The following is a 25,155-nucleotide window of genomic DNA, read 5'->3' as shown; positions in this document are numbered from 1 at the left end:
TCCTTGTTTTTGAAAGAAAAGCTCATTTTTTTTGTCTATGAAAGTAACATCAAATTGATGAGAGAAATACAGTGTAGACATTGTTAATGCTGGAAATGACTATTGTAGCTGGAAACGGCTGAACTTGCCTCCCACTTTCTATTCTGGTTAGAGCCAGGTTGTGCTGTTCTGTGTAGGGAGTAGTACACAGCGTTGTATGAGATCTTCAGTTTCTTGGCAATTTCTCACATGGAATAGCCTTCAATTCTCAGAACAAGAATAGACTGACGAGTTTTAGAAGAAAGTCTTTGTTTCTGGCCATTTTGAGCCTGTAATCGAACCCATAAATGCTGATGCTCCAGATACTCAACTAGTCTAAAGAAGGCCAGTTTTATTGCTTCTTTAATCAGAACAACAGTTTTTAGCTGTGCTAACATAATTGCAAAAGGGTTTCCTAATGATCAATTAGCCTTTTAAGATGAAAAACTTGGATTAGCTAACACAACGTGGCATTGGAACACAGGAGTGAAGGTTGCTGATAATGGGCCTCTGTACACCTATGTAGATATTCCATTAAAAATCAGCTGTTACCAGCTACAATAGTCATTTACAACATTAACAATGTCTACACTGTATTTATGATCAATTTCATGTTATTTCAATTTACAAAAAATGTGCTTTTCTTTCAAAAATAAGGACATTTCTGTGACCCCAAACGTTTGAACGGTAGTGTATATATACAAAACCAGTCAAAAGTTCGGACACACCTACTCATTCCAGGGTTTTTCTTTATTTTTACTATTTTCTACATTGTAAAATAATAGTGAAGACATCAAAACTATGAAACACACATATGGAATCATGTAGTAACCAAAAAACTGTTTAACAAATAAAAATATATTAGCCACCCTTTGCCTTGATGACAACTTTGCACACTCTTGGCATTCTCTCAACCAGCTACACCTGGAATGCTTTTCCAACAGTCTTGAAGGAATTCCCACATATACTGAGCACTTGTTGGCTGCTTTTCCTTCACTCTGCAGTCCAACTCATCCCAAACCATCTCAATTGGGTTGAGGTTGGGTGATAGTGGAGGCCAGGTCATCTAATGCAGCACTCCATTACTCTCCTTCTTGGTCAAATATCCCTTACACCGCCTGGAGGTGTGTTGAGTCATTGTCCTGTTGAAAAACAAATCATAGTTCCACTAAGTGCAAACCAGATTGGATGGCATATCGCTGCAGAATGCTGTGGTAACCATGCTGATTAAGTGTGCCTTGAATTCTAAATAAATCACAGACAGTATCACCAGCAAAGCACCATCACATCCCCTCCTCTATGCTTCATGGTGGGAACCACACATGCGGAGATCATCCGTTCACCTCCTCTGCGTCTCACAAAGACACAGCAGTTGGAACCAAAAATCTCAAATTTGGACTCATCAAACCAAAGGACAGATTTCCACCGGTCTAATGTCCATTGGTCATGTTTCTTGGCCCAAGAAAGTCTCTTCTTATTATTGGTGTCCTTCAGTAGTGATTTCTTTGCAGCAATTCAACCATGAAGGCCTTATTCACACAGTCTCCTCTGAACAGTTGATGTTGAGATGTGTCTGTTACTTGAACTCTTTCAAGCATTTATTTGGGCTACACGTTCTGAGGCTGGTAACTCTAATGAACTTACAGTTAACTCTGGGTCTTCCATGTCCTGAGACGGTCCCCATGAGAGCCAGTTTCATCATAGCGCTTGATGGTTTTTGCGACTGCACTTGAATAAACTTCAAAAGTCTTTGAAATGTTCCTTATTGACTGACCTTCATGTCTTAACGTAATGATTGACTGTCATTTCTCTTTGCTTGTTCTTGCCATAATATAGACTTGGTCTTTTACCAAATAGGGCTGGCTTCTGTATACCACCCCTACCTTGTCACAACACAACTGATTGGCTCAAATGCATTAAGAAGGAAAGAAATTCCACAAATGAACTTTTAACAAGGCACAAATGTTCATTTAAATGCATTCCAGGTGACAAAGTTGTCATCAAGGCAAAGGGTGGCTACTTTGAAGAATCTCAAATATAAAATATATTTTGATTTGTTTAACACTTTTTGGGGGTTACTACTTGATTCCATGTGTTATTTCATAGTTTTGATGTCTTCTCTATTATTATACCATGTAGAAAATAGTAAAAATAAAGAAAAACCCTTGAATGAGTAGGCGTGTCCAAACGTTTGATTGGTACTGTGTGTTTACACACAGACAGACTTATCACACATGGAGACAACTCCGCTAAGTCTACACTCACTCACTAGACGGAGTTGGAGACTATCACTGTGACACACACCTGGCTAAGCAGCGCTGACGTGATGTTTGTTACAGGCGTGGCGTCCATGGCATGTTCCCCCTCCATCTGGCAGCTCTCAGTGGCTTCTCTGACTGCTGCAGGAAACTGCTCTCCTCAGACTTCCACATAGACACTCCTGACCACTTTGGAAGGACATGTCTACATGCTGCAGCTGCAGGAGGGTGAAACAACAACTCTTTAAACCCTCCCCTTTTTCGTGTCTCTGTCCTTTGCTCTTGGATTTTTAAGTCCTTTCTGCAGTTAGTTGTTCTATCCAATGTTCTACTGTACAATACATTTTTTCTCTTTCTCTCTCGGTCTCCCTCTCTCCATCAGGAACCTGGAGTGTTTGAATCTGTTGTTGAATACAGGAGCAGATTTCAACAGAAAGGACAGGTTTGGAAGGTCAGTGGTTCAGCTTTACGTTCAGCCTTTGTGTGTTTGTGTGTGTACATGCCTGCATAAAGACATTTTTCCGTTCTATGTAAAGAAGATGAAGTATTGTTCATCCTCTTCTCTCCAGGGGTGTATTCATTATGTCGATTCTGTTGCAAAACATTTCTTAAACAAAAGCAAATGGACTCCATGCCTGTTGTGACAGTAACACTCTTCTCTCTAGGACTCCTCTTCACTATGCCTGTTGTAACAGTAAATCTCAGTGTGTGTTTGCCCTGGTGGGGTCTGGTGCTGGAGTCAACGAGCTGGATGAGAGGGGCTGTTCTCCTCTACACTACGCTGCTGCTGGCACAGAGGGAAAGTTAGTAGTAGTAGTAGTAGTAGTAGTTGTCTGTCTTGTCTGTCCTGTCTGACCCTCTGTGTGTGTGTGTGTGTCAGGTGTGTAGAGTACCTGTTGAGGAGCGATGCCAACCCAGGGATCAGAGACCGACAGGGCTACAACCCAGTCCACTATGCATCGGCATACGGACACACACTCTGCCTTGAACTGGTTAGTACATCCTGCTCGTACATGACCTACCCGGACACCATTACCTACTTCCCACTACAAGTAGTGACTGGGTTTGACATTCTGTCGTCTTGTTTTTCAGATATCCAGGGAGACTCCTCTAGATGTGGTAAGTAGCTGGACAACATTAGTGGTCTGATGACATGGGAGAGGAGTACCCTCTGCTGCTTGTTCTAATGTTCTAGCTTTTTAGAGAATAATAACGAAGGCATTCTCTCTCTCTCTCTCAGCTGATGGAGACATCTGGTACAGACATCCTGAGTGACTCTGATAACCACGCCCTCATCAGCCCCCTTCACCTCGCGGTGAGTCACACACACACTCCGCTGCTTTACGTGGGGCACAATGCAAGGAAGTTTGGGAAGCACTGTGATTAATATATAGATTTGTATTGATTGCTGTGTTCCCCAGGCGTACCATGGTCACTGTGATAAATATATGGATTTGTATTGATTGGTGTGTATTCTCCAGGCGTACCATGGTCACTGTGGCGTGTTGGAGGTGTTGGCTGCTGGTCTGTTGGAGGTGGACATTCGGACCCCTGAGGGCCGGACCCCGCTCTCCCTAGCCTGCTCCAGGGGCCACCAGGAGTGTGTGTCACTTTTACTGCACCATGGAGCTCACACACACACCAAGGATTACACGCTGAAGAGGACAGCCTTACATGTTGCAGGTATTATATGTATATGAGAGCCAGCAGGCACGCAATGACTACACACACACACACATTGCATACCCATCTTTTTCCCTAACCCTGAGTGTGTCTCCTCCTGCAGCGATGAACGGCCACTCTGATTGTCTCCGTCTTCTCATCAACAACACAGACACACACAACTCTGTAGATGTACAAGACGCCAACGGACAGTAAGTGTGTGTGAGAGACTAATGTATTGACTGTGTGAGCTAGCTACTTTTAGATTTGCCTGATTAATCAATGATGGATTGATTGAGTGATTGGTAAATATATTGATTGTGTGTGTAGGACCCCTCTGATGCTGGCGGTACTGAGCGGACACACAGAGAGTGTGTATTCTCTACTGAGTAGAGGAGCTGACGTAGAGGCTAAAGACCACTGGGGCAGGACTGCACTACACCGCGGGGTGAGACACACAAACTCCCTAGTTCCTATACAGTCACACACACACACTATATATTCACATACACCATACACACAAGCACAAACACAAAAACACACACACACACACACACACCATATACACATACAGTGCATTTGTAAATTATTCAGACCCCTTGACGTTTTAGTTATGTTACAGCCTCATTCTAAAATGGATTAAATCGTTTTTTCCCCATATCAATCTACACACTACCCCATAATGACAAAGTGAAAAACGGAATACTTTCTGAATGCACTGTACACCGTACACACCACACATACAAACTCACAGACACAAGAACACACACCTTTAATGATCTGTTTTGTTTCTCTAGGCGGTGTCGGGTCATGAGGAGTGTGTTGAGGCGTTGTTGCAGCGTGGGGCGAGTGTGTGTGTATGTGACCGGGCAGGGCGCTCTCCGCTACACCTGGCAGCAGCTTGCGGACACACGGGGGTGCTGGGAGCACTACTTCAGGCTGCTAATGCCTTGCACACTCACACACTTCTTATCGACAACCACGGATACACACCGCTGCACTGGGCCTGCTACAATGGTAAACATGTACACACAGCGTTAGAGAATCATCAGATTCATGTTGGTTAACTGATCTGAATGAATGATAAACTAGAATTATATGTAGACAATACGGTGATTTACTCTTGAATGTTTCTCTGTCTCTCTCGCTCCAGGTTATGATGGGTGTGTAGAGTTGTTGTTGGAACAGGAAGTGTTCAAGAAGACACAGGGAAACCACTTCAGCCCTCTGCACTGTGCCGTGTAAGCCTCAACTCTCACAACTAATGCCTAGGCTTAAGCGCAGGGTGCTAACACCGTATTGAGGGTTCGAACCCAGTCAGTCACTTGTGTGCTGAGATTCACAGGTCCTAGTATGTCTATGACCACCTAAATAAATATATGATCACTAAAAAGGTGTCATTTGTGTTACATCGGGATGTAAATAAAATATTAAATGAGTGTAAAAGTGTGATTGGAAATGATGCAGACAATGACATTGATAGAAGCCTCAATCTACTTGCAATTTTAAAGATGATCTACCCCCGAAGAAGAAAGAAAGTGTTTCCTCTCTGCTTGTTTCAGTATGAATGACAACGAGGGAGTCGCTGAGATGTTGATCAACTCTTTGGGTTCTGCTATAGTCAACACTACAGACACCAAGGGCAGGTGAGACACATTATTACACGCATATATACACTCACTGGACCGTTTATTAGGTACACCCATCTAATACTGGCTCGGACCCACCTTTGCCCCCAGAACAGTCTGACTTCTTCGGAAAACATTCCCCACACCATTACACCACCGCCACCAGCCTGTATTAGGCAGGATGGGTACATGGACAAATCCTAACTTTGCCATCAGCGTGACGCAACAGGGCCCGGGATTTGTCGGGCCAGGCGATGTTTTTCCAGTCCTCAATTGTCCAGTGTTGGTGATTGTGTGCCAACTGAATTTGCTTCTTTTTGTTTTTAGCTGATAGGAGTGGAACCCAGTGTGGTCGTCTGCTGCAATAGCCCATCCGTGACAAGGATCGACAAATTGTTTGTTCCGAGATGCCGTTCAGCAGACCACTGTTGAACTGCACTGTTATTTGTCAGTTTGTGGCCCGCCTGTTAGCTTGCACGATTCTTGCCATTATCCTTCGACCTCTCATCAACGAGCTGTTTTCACCCACAGGACTGCCGCTGACTGGATGTTTTTGTTTGTTGCACCCTTCTCTGTAAACGATAGACGCTGTCGTACATGAAAAGCCTAGGAGGGCGGCTGTTTCTGAGGTACTGGATCCGGTGTGCCTAGCACCGGTCATACAACGCTCAAAGTCGCTTCAGTCACTGGTTTTGCCCAATTTCAAAGTTCAATCAAACAGTAACTGGATGCCTGTCTGCCTGCTTTATATAGTAATCCAAGGCCATGTGACTCGCTGTCTGTAGGAGCGATCCATTTTTGTGAATATGATGGTGTACCTAATAAACTGTCCAGTAGTGTTTTAATTACACACAAATTATTAAACACACACACATACACAGCCCTAGTCTTTTGGGGGCCCTAATTGAAATGTTGTACCTAACGGGCAAAACATATTATGGCCCCCCCATCTTGTCGGTGAACCCCACCCTCTTGTTGTTTTTCAATGGGGCGTAGAGAAGATTGAACAAATTTCATGCAATTCTACTAATTTTGCAATGGGGCAGAGAAAATGTAGCAGTTTTATAGTTAATTTCATGAAACTACACATTTTGCCATAGCGTTGAGACATTTTTGCAGTTTAAAGCAAATTTCCTGCAATTTTCCAAATGTTGCCATGAATTTTGCCATGACCATGTTAATATGATATCTTAGTGAGAGTAAATAAAATCACTGTGGGCCCCCTGGATGTCAGAGCCTATGGGTACGAGCCCCTCTAAGTCGAGACCCGACTGAGTTTTTTTGGGGGCGTGTTGGGAGGTCCGCCCCTCAACAGACTCGCAGAACGTGAGGTAGTGTGTGTAACAGTGACTGCTGTCACCCTTTGTAGGTCTCCCCTCCATGCGGCAGCATTCTCAGACCACGTGGAGTGTGTGTCCTTGTTGTTGAGTCACGGAGCTCAGGCGAACACCTCCGACACACACACACGGACCACGCCACTGATGATGGCAGCGCACAACGGACAGACCAACGCTGTGGGTCAGTACACACTCTCTATGCTTCTCCTCTCCTTCCCTACTACCTATCCCTCACACCTTACCTATTCTGGTGTCTCTCTCTCTCATATAGAGGTGTTGGTGAGCAGTGCTAAGGCAGACCTCACACTACAGGATACTAACAAGAACACAGCTCTTCACCTGGCCTGTAGCAAGGTAATACTCACACATGCACCATATATGGTTAATCAAATGACTGTTTGTTAAATGTTTTACCCTCTCTCTCTCACCATCAGGGCCATGAGACCAGTGCGTTGTTGATACTAGAGAAGATATCAGACAGAAACTTTATCAACTGCACCAACACTTCTCTACAGACGTACGTACCCCAAATGATTTTCGGAATTGGAACACACCACAACCCAACATAGTGTTATTAGTTAGCATGTTATTAGGCTAGTATGACTTCACTCTGCAGGTGTGTGTCTGTCTCTCCCTCTTTCTCCTCTCTCTCTCTCGCGGCCTCAGGCCCCTCCATGTAGCAGCTAGGAATGGTCTGACCGTAGTAGTTCAGGAGCTGCTGGGGAAAGGAGCCAGTGTTCTAGCGGTGGATGAGAACGGTCAGTATCATAATACTGTCACACACTCACCCTCAAACTCTACAAGCACACATACTGACACGCAAGCATACACAGGCCCGGTCCTGGCCAGTATGCTGCGAAAGGCGAGACACCAAAAATTGCAACCCTCCTCTTATCCCTGCAGAGTAGAATGGTAGCCTAGGCTATAGCCTACAGAAGGGTTCATCAACTAGATTCAGCTGCGGCCCATAATTACGATTTATTTGTAAACTAAATTGACCGCAAGAAGCCAAAACAGATTTTATTAAACACAATTTCAAAGCTTGTGTAAGGGGTGCGTAACTGGTGGCAGGGAAGTCAGACACAGGAGAGCAGAACTAAGTATTAGACGGAGCAGTTTAATACAAAACCAACGGCATCAAGAAATAACAACTTGGGTACAAAACCCGACACGCACCAGTCAACATGTGCACAAGCACTTACAAACAAACAATACCACACAAAGACATGGGGGGAACAGAGGGTTAAATACACAACACGTAATGAGGGAACACACAGGTGTGTGGGAAGACAAAACAAATGTAAAATAAAAAAATGGATCGGCGATGGCTAGAAGACCGGTGACGTCGAACACCGCCCGAACAAGGAGAGGAACCGACTTCGGTAGAAGTCATGACAGTACCCCACCCTTGATGCGCTGTTCCAGCAGTGCGCCGACACCGGCCTCGGGGACGACCCGGATGGCTAGGCGCAGGGCGATCCGGACGGAGATGGTGGAACTCCTGCAGCGTTGAAGGGTCCAACACGTCCTCCACCGGAACCCAGCATCTCTCCTCCGGACCGTACCCCTCCCAGTCCACGAGGTACTGAAGGCCCCTCACCCGATGCCTCGAATCCAGTATGTAACGAACGGAGTACACCGAGGAGGAACCTTCCGCACCTCAGACTCCTGGAGCGGGCCAGCCACTACCGGCCTGAGGAGAGACGCATGGAATGAGGGGTTAATACGGTAATGGGGGGAAGTTGTAACCTGTAACTCACCTCATTCACTCTCCTCAGGACTTTAAATGACCCCACAAACTGGCCTCCGCAGTCTTTAGGGCCGTAGGCCGGGCAGCGGGAGGAGACGGCAGGACTTAGAGAAACAATCCACAACAACCAGGATCGTGGTGTTTCCCTGTGATGGGGGAGATCAGTCAGGAAATCGATCGACAGGTGTGACCATGGCTTCTGTGGAATGGGTAAGGGGTGTAGCTTACCTCCCAAGCAGGTGCCTAGGAGGCGCACAGCCGAATGGACAGGTCCACCAGCTGGTCGAAGGTGAGAGTGGTGTCCCTGCAGGCCAACTCTCGACGGACATCCTCGCGCAAACTGCAGCGATAGTGGCCGTTCCATCCCGCTCCGGAGGCCAGGGTCTGAAAGTCCAAAGCGAACTCCTGTGCGCTCCTCGTCCCCTGCCGCAGGTGGAAAAGACGTTCACCCGCCGCTCTGCCCTCGGGCGGGTGGTTGAAGACTGCCCAGATACTATGGGTGAACTCCTCAAAGTGGTACAGTACCGCATCTCCTTCCACCCACATGGCATTGGCCCACTCCAGGGCTTTCCCCGAGAGGCATGAGACAAGGGCGGACACCCTCTTACGGCTCGAAGGAGCCGGGTGGAAGGTTCCCAGGTATAACTTCAACTGCAACAGGAAACCCTGGCAGCGGGCAGCCGTCCCATCGTAATCCGCTGGGAGGGTGACACTTTGCTTACATGTGTTAATGATCACATATCTCTCTCTTATGTGTTATACTTTGGAACAGATTTCCAAAATAAAAAATGCTCAGAAAACTTGGGAGGCCAAATAAAATCACCCGCGGGTCAAATTCGGCCCCGGACCGTCAGTTGGGGAACCCTGGCCTTCAGTGTCAGCCCGCAATGCACATTTATGAATGCCCATCCGTGGTAGCTTACCATTTGTAAAACATGCAGTTGCATTGGCTTTATAGTCCTGATACCTGACAAAGACTTAAGACTAATCATTGTTGCTGTTCAAACCCTGAAAATCAGCTACTGCTAAACTTCCCCTAAAGTACATTTTTCTACATTTGCCAAAATGATATAATTACTTGTATATACATAAATAAATGAAATAGTTCACCAGAGAGCATGATGATCATTAGCTTCTTTAACAAAATTGCTGTGTATTGTTTCAAATCCCCAGCAGGGATGCCTAGTTGGAAAGGCCGCAGATTTGGGCAGCTTGCGGGGCAATAGACCTAGCTGATTGAGTTGCAGCTGTTGGTGACAAGGATCTGAAATATAATTGATTTAATAAAAATGTGAAATGTTGATACGAGGAAGGGGAGGGGTGTGTAGCGAAGATATAGTTGAGTCTGTCCAGAATGTACTCACCTGTCTCCCGAAAAATGATTGCGCATGCCTGAGCACGCATAATAGGGGGAATTGGGAATACGTGGGACACTTTTTGCATTTCCCTCTCCTGTAATCCGTTTCAACATCTATCCAACATATTAGCCCAACACGTGATACATTTCTGAAATCCTCAAGATGTTTCCTAATCACTCAAAAATGACAAATGTTTATCATATTTACAGACTGCATGACACACCCATTTGTGTACCCTGAACCAAAACCATATTTTCAATTTGCATTTGATAAACTAGGACAGCAGGTTAGATAAACTGGGACAGTCCTAATTGTACCCCAATGATAATTCCATTTTGTGTGATTAGGAAAAATCTTGAGGATTTCAGAAATGTACAAAATAAAACATTAGACTGGCAACTTATTTTATTTTGATGCACCAGTACATAGAATGCACATACATCACAATTTTTACACAGTGGATTATTTATGACAGTTTGATAGCTTTAACATCGAAACAGGGAAAAAGGCTATGTCACTGATCTATGTGCTTTGAGGGTGAGCTCCCTGTTTGAAGATTGCTCTGCCACCCTCTGTCACACCAATGAAGTAATGTGATTTCTCTGCAAGGGCGTAGTAACAATAGTTTTGATTTTCAGAACAAGAAATAAACTTCAGATGAAGCTGTCCCAGTTTATTTGATGTCCCATGTTTTCTGAACCCTACCTGGCCTGCTGCAGGAAAGTGCCCATTTGGGGATGTCAGATCTTTAGTCTTTAAAGCTGCACTACGCAGAAATTCTCTGCTGTTTCCTTGTTGCTAAAATTCAAATAGCTCGCCTAATTTCTGTTTGTGACAAAACAAGAATGATTGTACCATCTGAACTGCTGTGAAATATGTTTTTCATAACCAAAAATAAGTATTTTCAGCTGTTTGAAGCTGGTGTAGAAAACTGAAAGTTAGATGCAAAAACTAAATTTAAGAATGGGAAGCATAGAAATAGCACACACAGAAAATATCTACCGCTTCTTAGACTTGCTTTCAGTGAAGAATGACAGCTCTATAACTCACCTTTATGTGAATTTGGTGGTTGCCCAAAAAGTAACATTGCAGCTGTAAATCACCACCACAGTAAGTCAAGCCTTTTTATTTTGTATCCATTGTGAACAATAATAGTTACTCACAAATCATGTTTCCAGCCAACCTTTTTATGCCCGTAAAGTACATCTTGGATAAAATAAATTACATGACCGGCCCGATGGAAACAGAAAATATGTCAGTAAACTTTGCAAATGTCGACAAAACAAAATGCCCTCGACAAGGTGGGATCTTTTTGAGTGGGTAAAATGAATTATGTGAGAAATATCGGCACAAATATTGCTATAATAACCCATCATATCGATGTAAACTTGGAGTCACGCGATGACAGGCTGTGTGGTCCTCCCACATAGGCCGGTGAAAGTGCAAGGTGATGAGTTTGACGCTCCTTTCCAATAAATATTAAGGGTCTTATTCTGTTGACATGATCATCGATGCATTTTTTTTTTTGCATTGCTTGGCTCCCATTTGACAAATAAAAATAATTTCGCTCTTTTGTGTATAATAATCTCAGCATGTAGGATATACCCGCACTGTGTCTAATCTCAGCGTGTAGGATATACCCGCACTGTGTCTAATCTCATCGTGTAGGATATACCCGCACTGTGTCTAATCTCATCGTGTAGGACAGGGGTGTCAAAGTCAAATGGACGGAGGGCCAAATAAAAAAATCAGCTACAAGACGAGGGCCGGACTGTTCGAATGTTCATTGAAAAAATTTTAAATGACGCATATAGTCTAGTGAACCTAATTGAACCTACTGAAAACCTAACAAATATATTACAATATGATCAGATAAATAAAGCAATATTTTCTTATGGCTCTGTCAGTAATCTTTAATTTTCAACAGACACAAAAGACAAATTTCCTTTATATAAATATCCCCATAACATGAACATTAAATGAAAGAAACCGGTATTCAAGGCACCATCAGTAGACTATATTTTCTATTTTAGCAAAAGTGGGCTAAATTTACTTCAAAGAAAAAACAATAATAGCAATTTTCTATCATCCACTCAACTGAAATATTTTTAAAATATAATTGGATTGAAATACAAAAAAATAAAGTGCAAAAATCTATTAATCAAAAACAACACTTTGTTTAAGGAGAAGTAACATGCAGTGAAAACAAATATTAAATTTTAACTTTTAAACTTGAACTGAGTAAAAACTCTAAATATGTGATTGCACAGTAATGTTCACTTGTTTGAGGTTGAGGGTGATACTTGGTGGTGTCCCATCTTTTCCACAAGTTCATCAATGTTCGGGGTAAGGCTCTGAGCTGAAGAAATCCTCAGAATTGAGTGGAGGTGTTCAGCAGTAAGTCGACTTCTGTGTGATGTTTTGTTCAGGTTCATCAAAGAAAACAGTTGTTCACACAGGTATGTGCTGCCAAACATAGACAACGTTTGAGCAGCCTGGATGCGCAGCTGGGGCATTGTGCCGGGGAGGAAACGGGCGAACTCCGCAGCACCCACTGCCGCATATTTTGCCCTCAGTGCATCATTGCATTGGAGGTCAATCAACTCCATTTGGAGGTTTGGTGGTGAGCTTTCCACGTCAACAGCAAATGGGTTACCGAGCAGTTCCAACCTGCTTTTTTGTGCTTCAAAGTCAGCAAATCGGCGTCGAAAGTCAGCGGCAAGCATACCTATTTTATCAGCCAACTGTGTGCTCGGGAACGCACTGGTAGAGAGCTTCTCTTTCATGGTCTGGCAGCTGGGAAAGTGGCTCAAATTTTCTTTCCGCATCTGCGTCTCCCACAGAGTCAGTTTGGTTTTAAATGCCTTCACTGTACTGTACATATCAGAGATGACACGATCCCGACCCTGCAGCTGCAAGTTTATTGCATTCAGATGACTCGTAATGTCACACAGAAAAGCCATTTCACACAGAAACATTACGTCTCGGAGTTGTGTTGTGTCTTTCCCTTTGCTGTCCAAGAACAGACAAATCTCCTCACGAAGCACGAAACATCTTTGAAGCACCTTTCCCTGGCTTAGCCATCGCACCTCTGTGTGATAAGGCAAATCACCATGCTCCGTTTCTAACTCCGTCAGAAATGCCTTGAACTGGCGGTGATTCAAACCTTTGGCTCTGATAAAGTTAACTGTGCGCGTGATGATGCTCATTACATGCTCCATTTTCAAGGCTTTACCGCACAACGCTTCCTGGTGTATGATACAATGATAAGCTGTCAGCTCACCTGTCGCGTTTTCCTCTTGCATCTTTTCCCGTATCTTCGCCACCAGTCCGCTCCTGTGTCCACACATCGCAGGTGCTCCGTCGGTTGTCAAACCCACGAGTTTTTCCCAAGGCAGCTCCATCTCATTTACACATCTTGACACCTCTTCATACAAATCATGCCCCGTAGTTGTGCCATGCATAGGACGTAAAGCCAAAAACTCCTCTGTCACGCTTAGGTTGGAGTCCACTCCGCGGATGAAAATTGACAACTGGGCAATGTCAGAAATGTTGGTGCTCTCATCCACAGCCAAGGAATATGCAATAAAATCTTTTCCCTTTTTCACAAGCTGCTCTTTTAGATTGATGGACAACTGGTCTACTCTCTCGGCAATGGTGTTTCTGCTCAGACTCACATTTAAAAAGAGTTGCCTTTTTTCTGGGCAAACTTCGTCACAAACTTTAATCATGCAGTTTTTGATGAAATCCCCCTCCGTAAATGGCCGGGCTGATTTAGCGATCTCTTCTGCCAAAATAAAACTGGCCTTGACAGCAGCCTGGCCTTGTGATTTGGCTTTTTTGAACAGAGCCTGTCGAGATTTGAGGCCTCGTTTTAATTCCTCTGCCTTTTGTAGCCTTTGTTCCATGTCCATATTCTTGTTTTTGTCCGCGTGTTTCGTTTCATAATGTCGTCTCAGATTATACTCTTTCAGTACCGCCACACTTTCTCCACACAGAAGACACACAGGTTTTCCAGCTACCTTCGTGAACATATACTCCGACTCCCACCTTGTTTGAAACCCCCGGTTCTCAGTATCCACCTTCCGTTTTGCCATTTTTGATGGGTATCTGAAAGTTAATTTTACTGTGATGCTGACGACTGCTGTGCCAATAAATATTGAAATGAAGCAGCCTACTGCTCGGTGCGTCACCTTTGCATTGTGGGAAATGTAGTATTGGTGCGTGTAAAAGATCTGCGGGCTGCCGGCTTGCTGCGGGCCGGTTCTAATAATAAATCAAGATCATCCCAGGGGCCGTAAAAAAGCTTCTTGCGGGCCGGATGTGGCCCGCGGGCCTTGACTCTGACATATGTGGTGTAGGATATACCCGCACTGTGTCTAATCTCAGCATGTAGGATATACCCGCACTGTGTCTAATCTCATCGTGTAGGCTATACCCGCACTGTGTCTAATCTCATCATGTAGGCTATACCCGCACTGTGTCTAATCTCATCGTGTAGGATATACCCGCACTGTGTCTAATCTCATCGTGTAGGCTATACCCGCACTGTGTCTAATCTCAGCATGTAGGATATACCCGCACTGTGTCTAATCTCATCGTGTAGGCTATACCCGCACTGTGTCTAATCTCATCGTGTAGGATATACCCGCACTGTGTCTAATCTCATCGTGTAGGATATACCCGCACTGTGTCTAATCTCAGCATGTAGGATATACCCGCACTGTGTCTAATCTCAGCATGTAGGATATACCCGCACTGTGTCTAATCTCATCATGTAGGCTATACCCGCACTGTGTCTAATCTCAGCATGTAGGCTATACCCGCACTGTGTCTAATCTCATTGTGTAGGATATACCCGCACTGTGTCTAATCTCATCGTGTAGGATATACCCGCACTGTGTCTAATCTCATCGTGTAGGATATACCCGCACTGTGTCTAATCTCATCGTGTAGGATATACCCGCACTGTGTCTAATCTCATCGTGTAGGATATACCCGCACTGTGTCTAATCTCATCGTGTAGGATATACCCGCACTGTGTCTAATCTCATCGTGTAGGATATACCCGCACTGTGTCTAATCTCAGCGTGTAGGATATACCCGCACTGTGTCTAATCTCAGCATGTAGGATATACCCGCACTGTGTCTAATCTCATCGTGTAGGATATACCCGCACTGTGTCTAATCTCATCGTGTAGGCTATACCCGCACTGTGTCTAATCTCAGCATGTAGGATATACCCGCACTGTGTCTAATCTCATCGTGTAGGATATACCCGCACTGTGTCTAATCTCATCGTGTAGGCTATACCCGCACTGTGTCTAATCTCATCGTGTAGGATATACCCGCACTGTGACCGTGAGCTGTTGGCTAGAGCGCACGTGCCAATACCAGAGTGGGCACACTGTACATAACACAACATGCTTTGTGAGTAAACCATCAGTAGAGTCAAACATGTGATGGAAATCCATTTAACTTTCTAATGTTTTATTCGGTACATGGGAATTTAACCGCAAAAGGTATGTGCACGGTCAGTCTTTTACCCGCAACAAGTTAATTTGATGGAAATTATTCTGTGGTGAGAAAATGCGCTCATTTCTTTGGCCTACGTAAATTTGAGCATATTTGCATGAAAATCGGTCTCCAATATATACAAAAAAATTATGTCCAACACTCTCCCCCTCCATAATCACCAAGCCTCCGTATGAAAGAGGAAAATGTCATGCTCGGAGGATCCCACATATACAGTGGAAACATCGTAAAATACCTGAGAACTTTTCCTTTGCCCAAAAACAGCTGTGTCCGTCCCAAGCTCACTGGCGCAAGAAACTCTTAGGGCCCAGCTAGTTGTTGCAAGTTAGCTATAGTGACCCCTTTGGGACAGACCCAATTTGATTCTATACAATGTTGCACTTTACTAGCAAATGCTCAAATCATGACCGATAGAAAGGGAGGCAGACAGGCAGAGTAGAGAGTTGAATGCGATTGAAAGAACCTGCATTTTCACCAGGATATTTATTAATGTTTTTATTTGTCAGCTTTATGTATTTTTACTTAGTTGGCAATGAAAGTTATAGGCCTACAGTACTGCTGCTTTGGCCTATAAGCAATCTGAGTTCCATACGCTCATTTCTTTAGCCGCCAATAGCTCACGGTGTATCAATGTCCATACATATGGCAGAGGCTGGTGATCTCGCAGTAGTTGAATTTTAGATTTGTATTTTAATTCATTGTATTATTAACCACGTGACAATGATTTTGAGAAACAAAACGTTATTATCGAAGGAAACTGTTCCAACTTTATCAAGCATCTTATTATATTGGAAAATGCAGTTTATTTTCTTCTCAGCCATGGTCAGCTTACAAATTGATGAATAGAGCTAAAAACTTGAAATCGCTAATTATCATGATTAGCTATTGATTTGGAAACACATATGTAGGCCTAAAAAGTTTCTCATGACATTGTCATACATTTGGTCTGCCTGTAGGCTCCAGAAAAGGCCACTGGGTCTCCCAACCCTCTCTTCAGGCCACTCCAGACATTTCACATTTTAACTGGAAAACCTGATTCATTTATTCAACTAATCATCAATCCTTTGACTAATTGAATCCGGTGTGCCAGTTTAGGGTTAAAACAAAAATGTGAAATGTCCGGGGGGCCGAGGAGAGGGTTGGGAAACGCTGGACTAGCCTGCATGATATGTTAGATGACATTGACAGAGCATTGTTGGCGCAGCGTCTCTTGCACCATGATGAGACTCGATGGGCAAGATACATATTTTGCGCCCCTGCCTTTGGCAAAGTGGGTACTGCTTATCATGGCCCTGCATCAGCACTCCCTTTAATAGCCCATATCCCACTGGATGGGAAGTTTTCATTGTTTAGGGGCAGAATTATGTGTGGTGTTATAGGTGTTGTAGGTGTGTATTGGTCAGTTTACCTTGGAAAATGACGCCCTCGTCAATCTGCTGCCTAATGGGGGGCCTGCCCTGCACACACATTCACACACACCCTCTTTCTCTCTCTCTCTCCCCCCTAGGTTATACTCCAGCCCTGTCCTGTGCACCTAACAGAGATGTAGCCGACTGTCTCGCTCTCATTCTTAACTCCATGCTGCCCGCCTCTCCCCTGGTCTCCATAACAACGCTTCCTGCTTCCCCTCGTGTCACGATGGCAACACTTCAATCTGTCAATCACTACTCCAATCACCAATCAAAAGGAGTAGCATTTGAGTCCCCTCCCCCTCTAAGGACTGACCACACCTCCTACTGCAGGCAGGACCGCCTACTCTGCGTTTCCCCCGACGACGATAACGAGTTTAACGACTCTGATTCTGAGACCTACTGAAGACACGCCTACCTTGGATATCCCACCTCCTCTTTGGCAGGATTTTAGGACTCCACTCTCTGAACCACTCACTCCACTACATTCTGTCCTCTCGTCCCTTCCCAAGAAGAGGTTTAATACTAAAGTAAAATGAGGACTGTCGTCTTCTGGACTGGGTGGCAAGGGTGGGTAGCTCCAGTCCTCTAGGATTGGTTCTTGCTACCAAACATCTGCCCTATGACAATGAAAGGGCTGGGGCTGTACGTATGGAGAGAGCAGAGGGACAATCCTAGCCAAACGGACCAACAGACTTTACATCTCTAATTTCTGTATCTCCAGATCTCTTCCTTTAGGGGTTTTCTTCTAGCCTGGGTACCAGTCTGTTCTAGCCTGGGCACCAGTGTGTTTAGTGAATATTCCACTACTTGTATTATTTTATTCATATACCAAAGCTGTTTAGCATGACAGGAGTGGAATGATGGCTAAACAGACTAGTACCCAGACTAGTTTTATTCTAGTTAAGTTTCATTTATTATAATGGACAAACAGAGACAGAACTTATCACTGTTCACCTAATGCGGCGTCAATACTGAATCGAGTCACTGAATCTCAAGAGTTATAATACTAGTTACTATTGTCTGATTCATTACTGTCTGATTCATAGAGTCGATTCCTCCAGGAGAGGAGTTAGTAAGGCCTCAGTCACTAAGGTACCGTCAGTCTTAACACTTCACACCCTGAATGTTTCTACACTACCTGAGAAAGGAAACGTGAGTGTGTGTGAAATGTTGCCAGGGGAGAGAAGTCTAAAGACTACATTTGGTGCAATGTTCTTAATGACTGATAACGAATAAAACAATTATTGATTATTTTGAGTTCTCCAAATGATGGTGGGAATAGATGAAGCACATGTATGCACTACGTATGGAATAGAGGGTGTGTCCTAATCTCTCCTTGTGTGCACTTGTTCACTTTCCTTCAACAATTTGTAAGGAAGTGCCTAAACCAAGCCAATGCTTTTAGTAGTGCACACTTCAGGACCAAGGGTGTCATGTAGAGCACTAGGTGGCATTATGTATTCAACTATATTATAGGGAACAGTCATGATGGATTCAACTATATTATAGGGAACAGTCATGATGGATTCAACTATATTATAGGGAACAGTCATGATGGATTCAACTATATTATAGGGAACGGTCATGATGGATTCAACTATATTATAGGGAACAGTCATGATGGATTCAACTATATTATAGGGAACAGTCATGATGGATTCAACTATATTATAGGGAACGGTCATGATGGATTCAACTATATTATAGGGAACAGTCATGATGGATTCAACTATATTATAGGGAACGGTCATGATGGATTCAACTATATTATAGGGAACAGTCATGATGGATTCAACTATATTATAGGGAACAGTCATGATGGATTCAACTATATTATAGGGAACAGTCATGATGGATTCAACTATATTATAGGGAACAGTCATGATGGATTCAACTATATTATAGGGAACAGTCATGATGGATTCAACTATATTATAGGGAACGGTCATGATGGATTCAACTATATTATAGGGAACGGTCATGATGGATTCAACTATATTATAGGGAACGGTCATGATGGATTCAACTATATTATAGGGAACAGTCATGATGGATTCAACTATATTATAGGGAACAGTCATGATGGATTCAACTATATTATAGGGAACGGTCATGATGGATTCAACTATATTATAGGGAACGGTCATGATGGATTCAACTATATTATAGGGAACAGTCATGATGGATTCAACTATATTATAGGGAACAGTCATGATGGATTCAACTATATTATAGGGAACAGTCATGATGGATTCAACTATATTATAGGGAACGGTCATGATGGATTCAACTATATTATAGGGAACGGTCATGATGGATTCAACTATATTATAGGGAACAGTCATGATGGATTCAACTATATTATAGGGAACGGTCATGATGGATTCAACTATATTATAGGGAACAGTCATGATGGATTCAACTATATTATAGGGAACAGTCATGATGGATTCAACTATATTATAGGGAACGGTCATGATGGATTCAACTATATTATAGGGAACAGTCATGATGGATTCAACTATATTATAGGGAACAGTCATGATGGATTCAACTATATTATAGGGAACGGTCATGATGGATTCAACTATATTATAGGGAACGGTCATGATGGATTCAACTATATTATAGGGAACGGTCATGATGGATTCAACTATATTATAGGGAACGGTCATGATGGATTCAACTATATTATAGGGAACAGTCATGATGGATTCAACTATATTATAGGGAACAGTCATGATGGATTAAACTATATTATAGGGAACAGTCATGATGGATTCAACTATATTATAGGGAACAGTCATGATGGATTCAACTATATTATAGGGAACAGTCATGATGGATTCAACTATATTATAGGGAACGGTCATGATGGATTCAACTATATTATAGGGAACGGTCATGATGGATTCAACTATATTATAGGGAACGGTCATGATGGATTCAACTATATTATAGGGAACAATCATGATGGATTCAACTATATTATAGGGAACAGTCATGATGGATTCAACTATATTATAGGGAACAGTCATGATGGATTCAACTATATTATAGGGAACGGTCATGATGGATTCAACTATATTATAGGGAACAGTCATGATGGATTCAACTATATTATAGGGAACGGTCATGATGGATTCAACTATATTATAGGGAACAGTCATGATGGATTCAACTATATTATAGGGAACGGTCATGATGGATTCAACTATATTATAGGGAACGGTCATGATGGATTCAACTATATTATAGGGAACAGTCATGATGGATTCAACTATATTATAGGGAACAGTCATGATGGATTCAACTATATTATAGGGAACGGTCATGATGGATTCAACTATATTATAGGGAACGGTCATGATGGATTCAACTATATTATAGGGAACAGTCATGATGGATTCAACTATATTATAGGGAACAGTCATGATGGATTCAACTATATTATAGGGAACAGTCATGATGGATTCAACTATATTATAGGGAACGGTCATGATGGATTCAACTATATTATAGGGAACGGTCATGATGGATTCAACTATATTATAGGGAACGGTCATGATGGATTCAACTACAGTTGAAGTCAGAAGTTTACATACACTTAGGTTGGAGTCATTAAAACTTGTTTTTCAACCACTCCACAAATTCCTTGTTAACAAACTGTAGTTTTGGCAAGTCGGTTTGGACGTCTACTTTGTGCATCACAAGTCATTTTTTCAACAATTGTTTACAGACAGATTTCACTTATAATTCACTGTATCACATTTCCAGTGGGTCAGAAGTTTATATACACTAAGTTGACTGTGCCTTTAAACAGCTTGGACAATTCCAGAAAATGATGTCATGGCTTTAGAAGCTTCTGAGGCTAATTGACATCATTTGAGTCAATCGGAGGTGTACCGGTGGATGTATTTCAAGGCCTACCTTCAAACTCAGTGCCTCTGCTTGAAATCATGGGAAAATCAGAAGAAATTACATTAAAAAGAAATTGGTTCATCCTTGGGAGCAATTTCCAAATGCCTGAAGGTACCACATTCATCTGTACAAACAATAATACACAAGTATAAACACCATGGGGACCACGCAACCGTCCTACCGCTCAGGAAGGAGATGTGTTCTGTCTCCTAGAGAACAAAGAGGTTGGAGAACATTGATTTACTTTATTTTCTCTCTCGCAGACACACTCACACACGCACCCTAGTCCTGGTCGTACACCCTGCCGTAGAGACATGCGGTCACCAATCCGACGGACATCCCTGAGTGTTCCATGGTCACTCGACCATCTGTGGTCTTCTCGATCCGGTCGGGTCCATCTACAACCATGCCACTACCTAGCAACGATGGGTAAACGTACCGCGTTCCGAACTTCCCCTCCAACCGGAAGTCCACTCTAGACTCTGCCTCCTCCACTCCCTTTCCACAGGAGCTGACCTCTGACCCCGAGCACCTGACCAACGCACACACCTGGAGGGGGAGGAGTTAATCATTAATGCCATGAGCCAACTATTGACAAATCTGTCAATGTGCCCTTGAGCAAGGCACTTAACCCTAATTGCTCCTGTAAGTCGCTATGGATAAGAACATCTGCTAAATTACTCAAATGTAAATGTAAGATCACAGCTGTAGAATTAAATTTTAAAAACATTGCATGTATACATAAACACAGGATCCCTACCAGTTCCAAGTGTAAGTTGTAATCAGGGTTGGGGTCAATTTCAATTCAGAAAGTAAACAAAATTCCAATTCTACATTTCCTCATTAAGAAGCATTGAAGAGATTTGGAATTTACATTTCAGTGTACTTCCTGAATTTTAAATGGAATTGACCCTAACCCTGGTTGTAATGCATGCATGTAATGTAAATGTTTCTCCCTACCTGCAAGGTGAAGCGTCCCGCAAACGCGTGTTTGCCAGCGAACACCCCAAGAGCATAGAGCTCCGTATTGCCACCCTGTGTGGACCGTTGGTATTGCAGGTGGCAGCAGAGCAGACCGTCACACAAAGTCAGCTGGCCCTCTGAATCAAGCAGCAAGGCAAAGAAGAACAGGTCACCCGCCATAAAGGCATTGAAAGGGGGAGGGAGTGGGAGAGAGGGAAGGAACTGCGGCAGAGGGAGGTTCACCCTCTCCTCCTGTCTCCCCCTGTCCTCCGGGCTCTCCCTGCCCCTTTGCCTCACCCTGTCCTCCTGTCTCCCCCTGCCCCTTTGCCTGCTTCTGTGTTGCCAGCCAGTCACTGTCCAGTACAGGTATCCTCAACACCAGCAGCTTCCCCTCCTCTGGCTCCCCAGGGTGGTGGAAGGCGTGGTGATAGATGGAAGTACTAGGGGTGTAGATGCCGCTGCCCGTCATAGCCTTGCTGTCATGCCTGAGGTTAGCCGCCAGCAGAGTGACGTTAGCTCCCAGACTGACCGCTCTCTGGATCTGAACTGCTGTTAGTAGAGGAAGCAGATTCATCCAGGCTATGAGGAAGATCATCTGTCTGATACCCTGAGAGAGATGAAGACAAACATTAAGACTTTGGATGAATTCATTTGCATCCATATTGAAACATTGTGCGACTTTGTGTACCTTCTCCAGTAGTCTGACAGTAGGGTCGTGAAACAGGATGTCAAAGCAGGTGAACACTCCAAACCGTCCGCCGAACGGCGTGTCAAAGGTCACCACCTCTAGTCTGGGCGGGGTATCGAATTCCTTCTCGAAGAACAGGTTTTGTTTGTGGTAGCGAGCCGCCAGGGAACCATCAGACCTGCAGTGAATGGGAAAACTAAATGTATTTTCATCTATATAACCCAAATCCTTGTGTAAAAGTAATACAATTATTATGCAAATAAAATAAAGTCCTATAGAGAATGGTTGCTGATAAGGGTGCGCATAGGATGAAAAGCAAAAACATAATTCCAAGACCCTCCTGTATAACTAAAAAGCTTTTGGAAATCAATTCCCCTATTCCAAGAGAACCTCTGGAGGTTTAGAATACCTGTAGTGCTCCCTGTACAATAAATTATTTTCTCACAGGATCAAGAAACGTGTTTAAAACAGAAACAACCCATTTACCACCGACCTGAAGACTACATCAGTGTTGAACTGCCAGCGCCCATCAGGGGGGCAGGGAGTTTGAGAGGGGTCAAGGTGGGGATGAGAGGTCAGAGGGCAGGGCTGGAGGTCAGGCATGTTTGCCACCAGGTACAGTTGGTGGCGTTGAGCCATGCAGCTCAAACTCTGGAGGACCTGAGAGAGAACAGGGCAGAACACACATTCAAATTGATGACATTAGACATGGATGGTGGTAAGTAAAGGTGTGTGTGCATGTGTATACCTCAGTGTGATTGTGTCTGTCAGGTTGTGTACAGGGGTTCCAGTCCTCAGTCAGTGGGTCAGGGATGGTCTCTAGGTAACCAGAGATGGACAGACGACTGAAGTTGAATCCATGGATACCGTCTTCTGGAAATACTATGATCTGAGCCCCTGTTCTGCTGCCCGTGCGGCCTGCTCCTCATAGGTCTTCAGGTTCCTCATCGTGTGCTCGAGCGCCCCGGCCCGAGACAGAGGCACATGCGGCTCTGGGTTCAGAATCACCTGATGCTCGTAGACTGTGGCCACGTAGGATGGACAGGAAGTCCCCTCTGTCCTGTCCCCAGCCCGGGTTCACGTTACTGGGGACAGATAGAGAAGAGCAACCACCACTGCCAGGAGGACACGGAGGGACATGGCGGAATGACCAGTGCCCAGGAACTTCTGACTTTTTATAGACTGATGAGCACGAGTTCAATGATTCATTGAACAAATATACTGAAAAAAACATGCAACAACTTCAAAAATGTTACTGAGTTACAGTTCATAGAAGGAAATCAGTCAATTAAAATAAATACATTTGGCCCTAATCTATGGATTTCACATGATTAGGAAGAGTTGATGCCATAGGAGGGCATAGGTCCACCCACTTGGGAGCCAGTTACACCCACTGGGATGCCAGGCCCAGCCAATCAGAATGATTTTGCCCCCAACAAAAGGGCATTATTACAGACAGAAATTAACCTCAGCACCCCCCTTCAGACAATCCAGCAGGTGAAGAAGCCAGATGTGGAGGTCCTGGGCTGATGTGGTTGCACATGGTCTACAGTTGTGAGGCCGGTTGGATGTACTGCCAAATTCTCTAAAACAACGTTGGCTGGTCTGAGGGCGTGTTCTCCCGTGTCAGCCCATGCAGTACTGCAGCATGATCGCTACGGGGCAGCAGTTCACTATTGCCGTAGCTGAATCAGAATTAGTTAGGTAACATAGATAAATAAGATGTTTTATTTATTTTATACTTGTCGTTAGATTGTCTTCTTTTGGACTATACTGTTGGCAGTTGCATTTTCCTCTCTCTTCTCTAGGGAACAGTACTTGGGGCCCAGAGAGGGGAGAGGTCAGGCTTGTCTTTTACATGACTGGTAATAGGCAGAATATCAGAAAGGGAGAAGTCAGGTTTGAACATTGTCTTCATAATGAATATATCTGTGAAACCATGTGAAGGGCTCCACTATGTCTGTACTCCAGTCACTCCCTCCTTTTCCCATTGGGGGGAGGAGTATGGCAGTGTCTGGAACCATTGTATGTCCCCTCTGATGTTGCACTTATCTTGAGATAGTATAGAACCTAGACGCTCACTACTCTCCGGGAGTTTGTCCAGGAGGGGGGTATTTGAGATGGGAGTATCTAGAATTGACAATTGATATATGCCATTGGATGAGGTAATGTTTTGGTAAATCGAAGTACCAAGAACGAGAAGTAGAATCTTGTCTTAGAGAGCAAACTGAACGATAATTTATAGCTAATGCTGTCCGTCTATGGGATACTCCTCTCTCAAGTAAAAGTCTTTCTTTGTGAACAGTTCCTAAGATCTGTGGTTTGTCATGTCGACGAGGGGGTGGATCTTTGCTATAAAAGATCTCAGTTGCCATTATGTTGACACTCTCAGAATTCATTTATAGACACTGAATTGATCTGAGAGTCACAGGGCTATGGTGAAGCTCATATTATTAAAAGATGAAGTTTTAAAGTATAACTCTGACTTGTGTGTGGTTTGTAAACTCTCCTTTCACTTAGTAATACAGGAAACTACCACGACACTATACATATCAGGGAGATAGTTAGAGGATGCGACATTGTGTCTGCCCATTATGGCGTCTGTGAAAGCATGGTGTCGAGGTG

The 25,155-nt window shown here is 43.8% G+C and overlaps 2 protein-coding genes and 1 pseudogene across 5 annotated transcripts in view; 1 reads left to right on the top strand and 2 right to left on the bottom strand.

Annotated features, from left to right (window-relative positions):
* The window catches only part of LOC110496518 (serine/threonine-protein phosphatase 6 regulatory ankyrin repeat subunit A), a 58,035-nt gene extending 39,826 nt beyond the window's left edge, over positions 1-18,209 (top strand). For 3 of the 4 annotated variants that reach the window (XM_036953241.1, XM_036953240.1, XM_036953239.1), the window contains 17 exons: positions 2,358-2,504; positions 2,659-2,727; positions 2,942-3,079; positions 3,157-3,268; positions 3,369-3,395; positions 3,517-3,591; positions 3,758-3,959; positions 4,063-4,150; positions 4,269-4,386; positions 4,736-4,955; positions 5,092-5,179; positions 5,501-5,584; positions 6,936-7,084; positions 7,175-7,257; positions 7,338-7,420; positions 7,570-7,661; positions 17,054-18,209. In XM_036953241.1, coding sequence (XP_036809136.1) covers positions 2,358-2,504; positions 2,659-2,727; positions 2,942-3,079; positions 3,157-3,268; positions 3,369-3,395; positions 3,517-3,591; positions 3,758-3,959; positions 4,063-4,150; positions 4,269-4,386; positions 4,736-4,955; positions 5,092-5,179; positions 5,501-5,584; positions 6,936-7,084; positions 7,175-7,257; positions 7,338-7,420; positions 7,570-7,661; positions 17,054-17,361 — 2,083 coding nt within the window. In that variant the 3' untranslated portion in view covers positions 17,362-18,209. Of the gene's footprint in view, positions 1-2,357; positions 2,505-2,658; positions 2,728-2,941; positions 3,080-3,156; positions 3,269-3,368; positions 3,396-3,516; positions 3,592-3,757; positions 3,960-4,062; positions 4,151-4,268; positions 4,387-4,735; positions 4,956-5,091; positions 5,180-5,500; positions 5,585-6,935; positions 7,085-7,174; positions 7,258-7,337; positions 7,421-7,569; positions 7,662-10,649; positions 10,731-17,053 lie in introns of all 4 variants that reach the window. The other variant, XR_005037511.1, reaches the window with a different exon arrangement.
* LOC110496519 (biotinidase) overlaps positions 3,496-25,155 on the bottom strand; it is a 29,342-nt gene continuing 7,682 nt past the window's right edge. The window contains exons 6-8 of the mRNA XM_036953242.1: positions 21,145-21,428; positions 18,310-18,316; positions 3,496-3,515 (exon numbers count right to left, since the gene is read on the bottom strand). Coding sequence (XP_036809137.1) covers positions 21,162-21,428 — 267 coding nt within the window. The 3' untranslated portion in view covers positions 3,496-3,515; positions 18,310-18,316; positions 21,145-21,161. The remainder of the gene's footprint in view (positions 3,516-18,309; positions 18,317-21,144; positions 21,429-25,155) is intronic.
* LOC110496851 lies at positions 21,997-23,607 on the bottom strand (annotated as a pseudogene).

Source organism: Oncorhynchus mykiss, chromosome 18, assembly GCF_013265735.2.
Source record: "Oncorhynchus mykiss isolate Arlee chromosome 18, USDA_OmykA_1.1, whole genome shotgun sequence".
Classification (NCBI taxonomy): domain Eukaryota; kingdom Metazoa; phylum Chordata; class Actinopteri; order Salmoniformes; family Salmonidae; genus Oncorhynchus; species Oncorhynchus mykiss.
The sequence above is the reverse complement of the archived record's forward strand: the minus strand, read 5'-3'. Positions and strand labels throughout refer to the sequence as shown.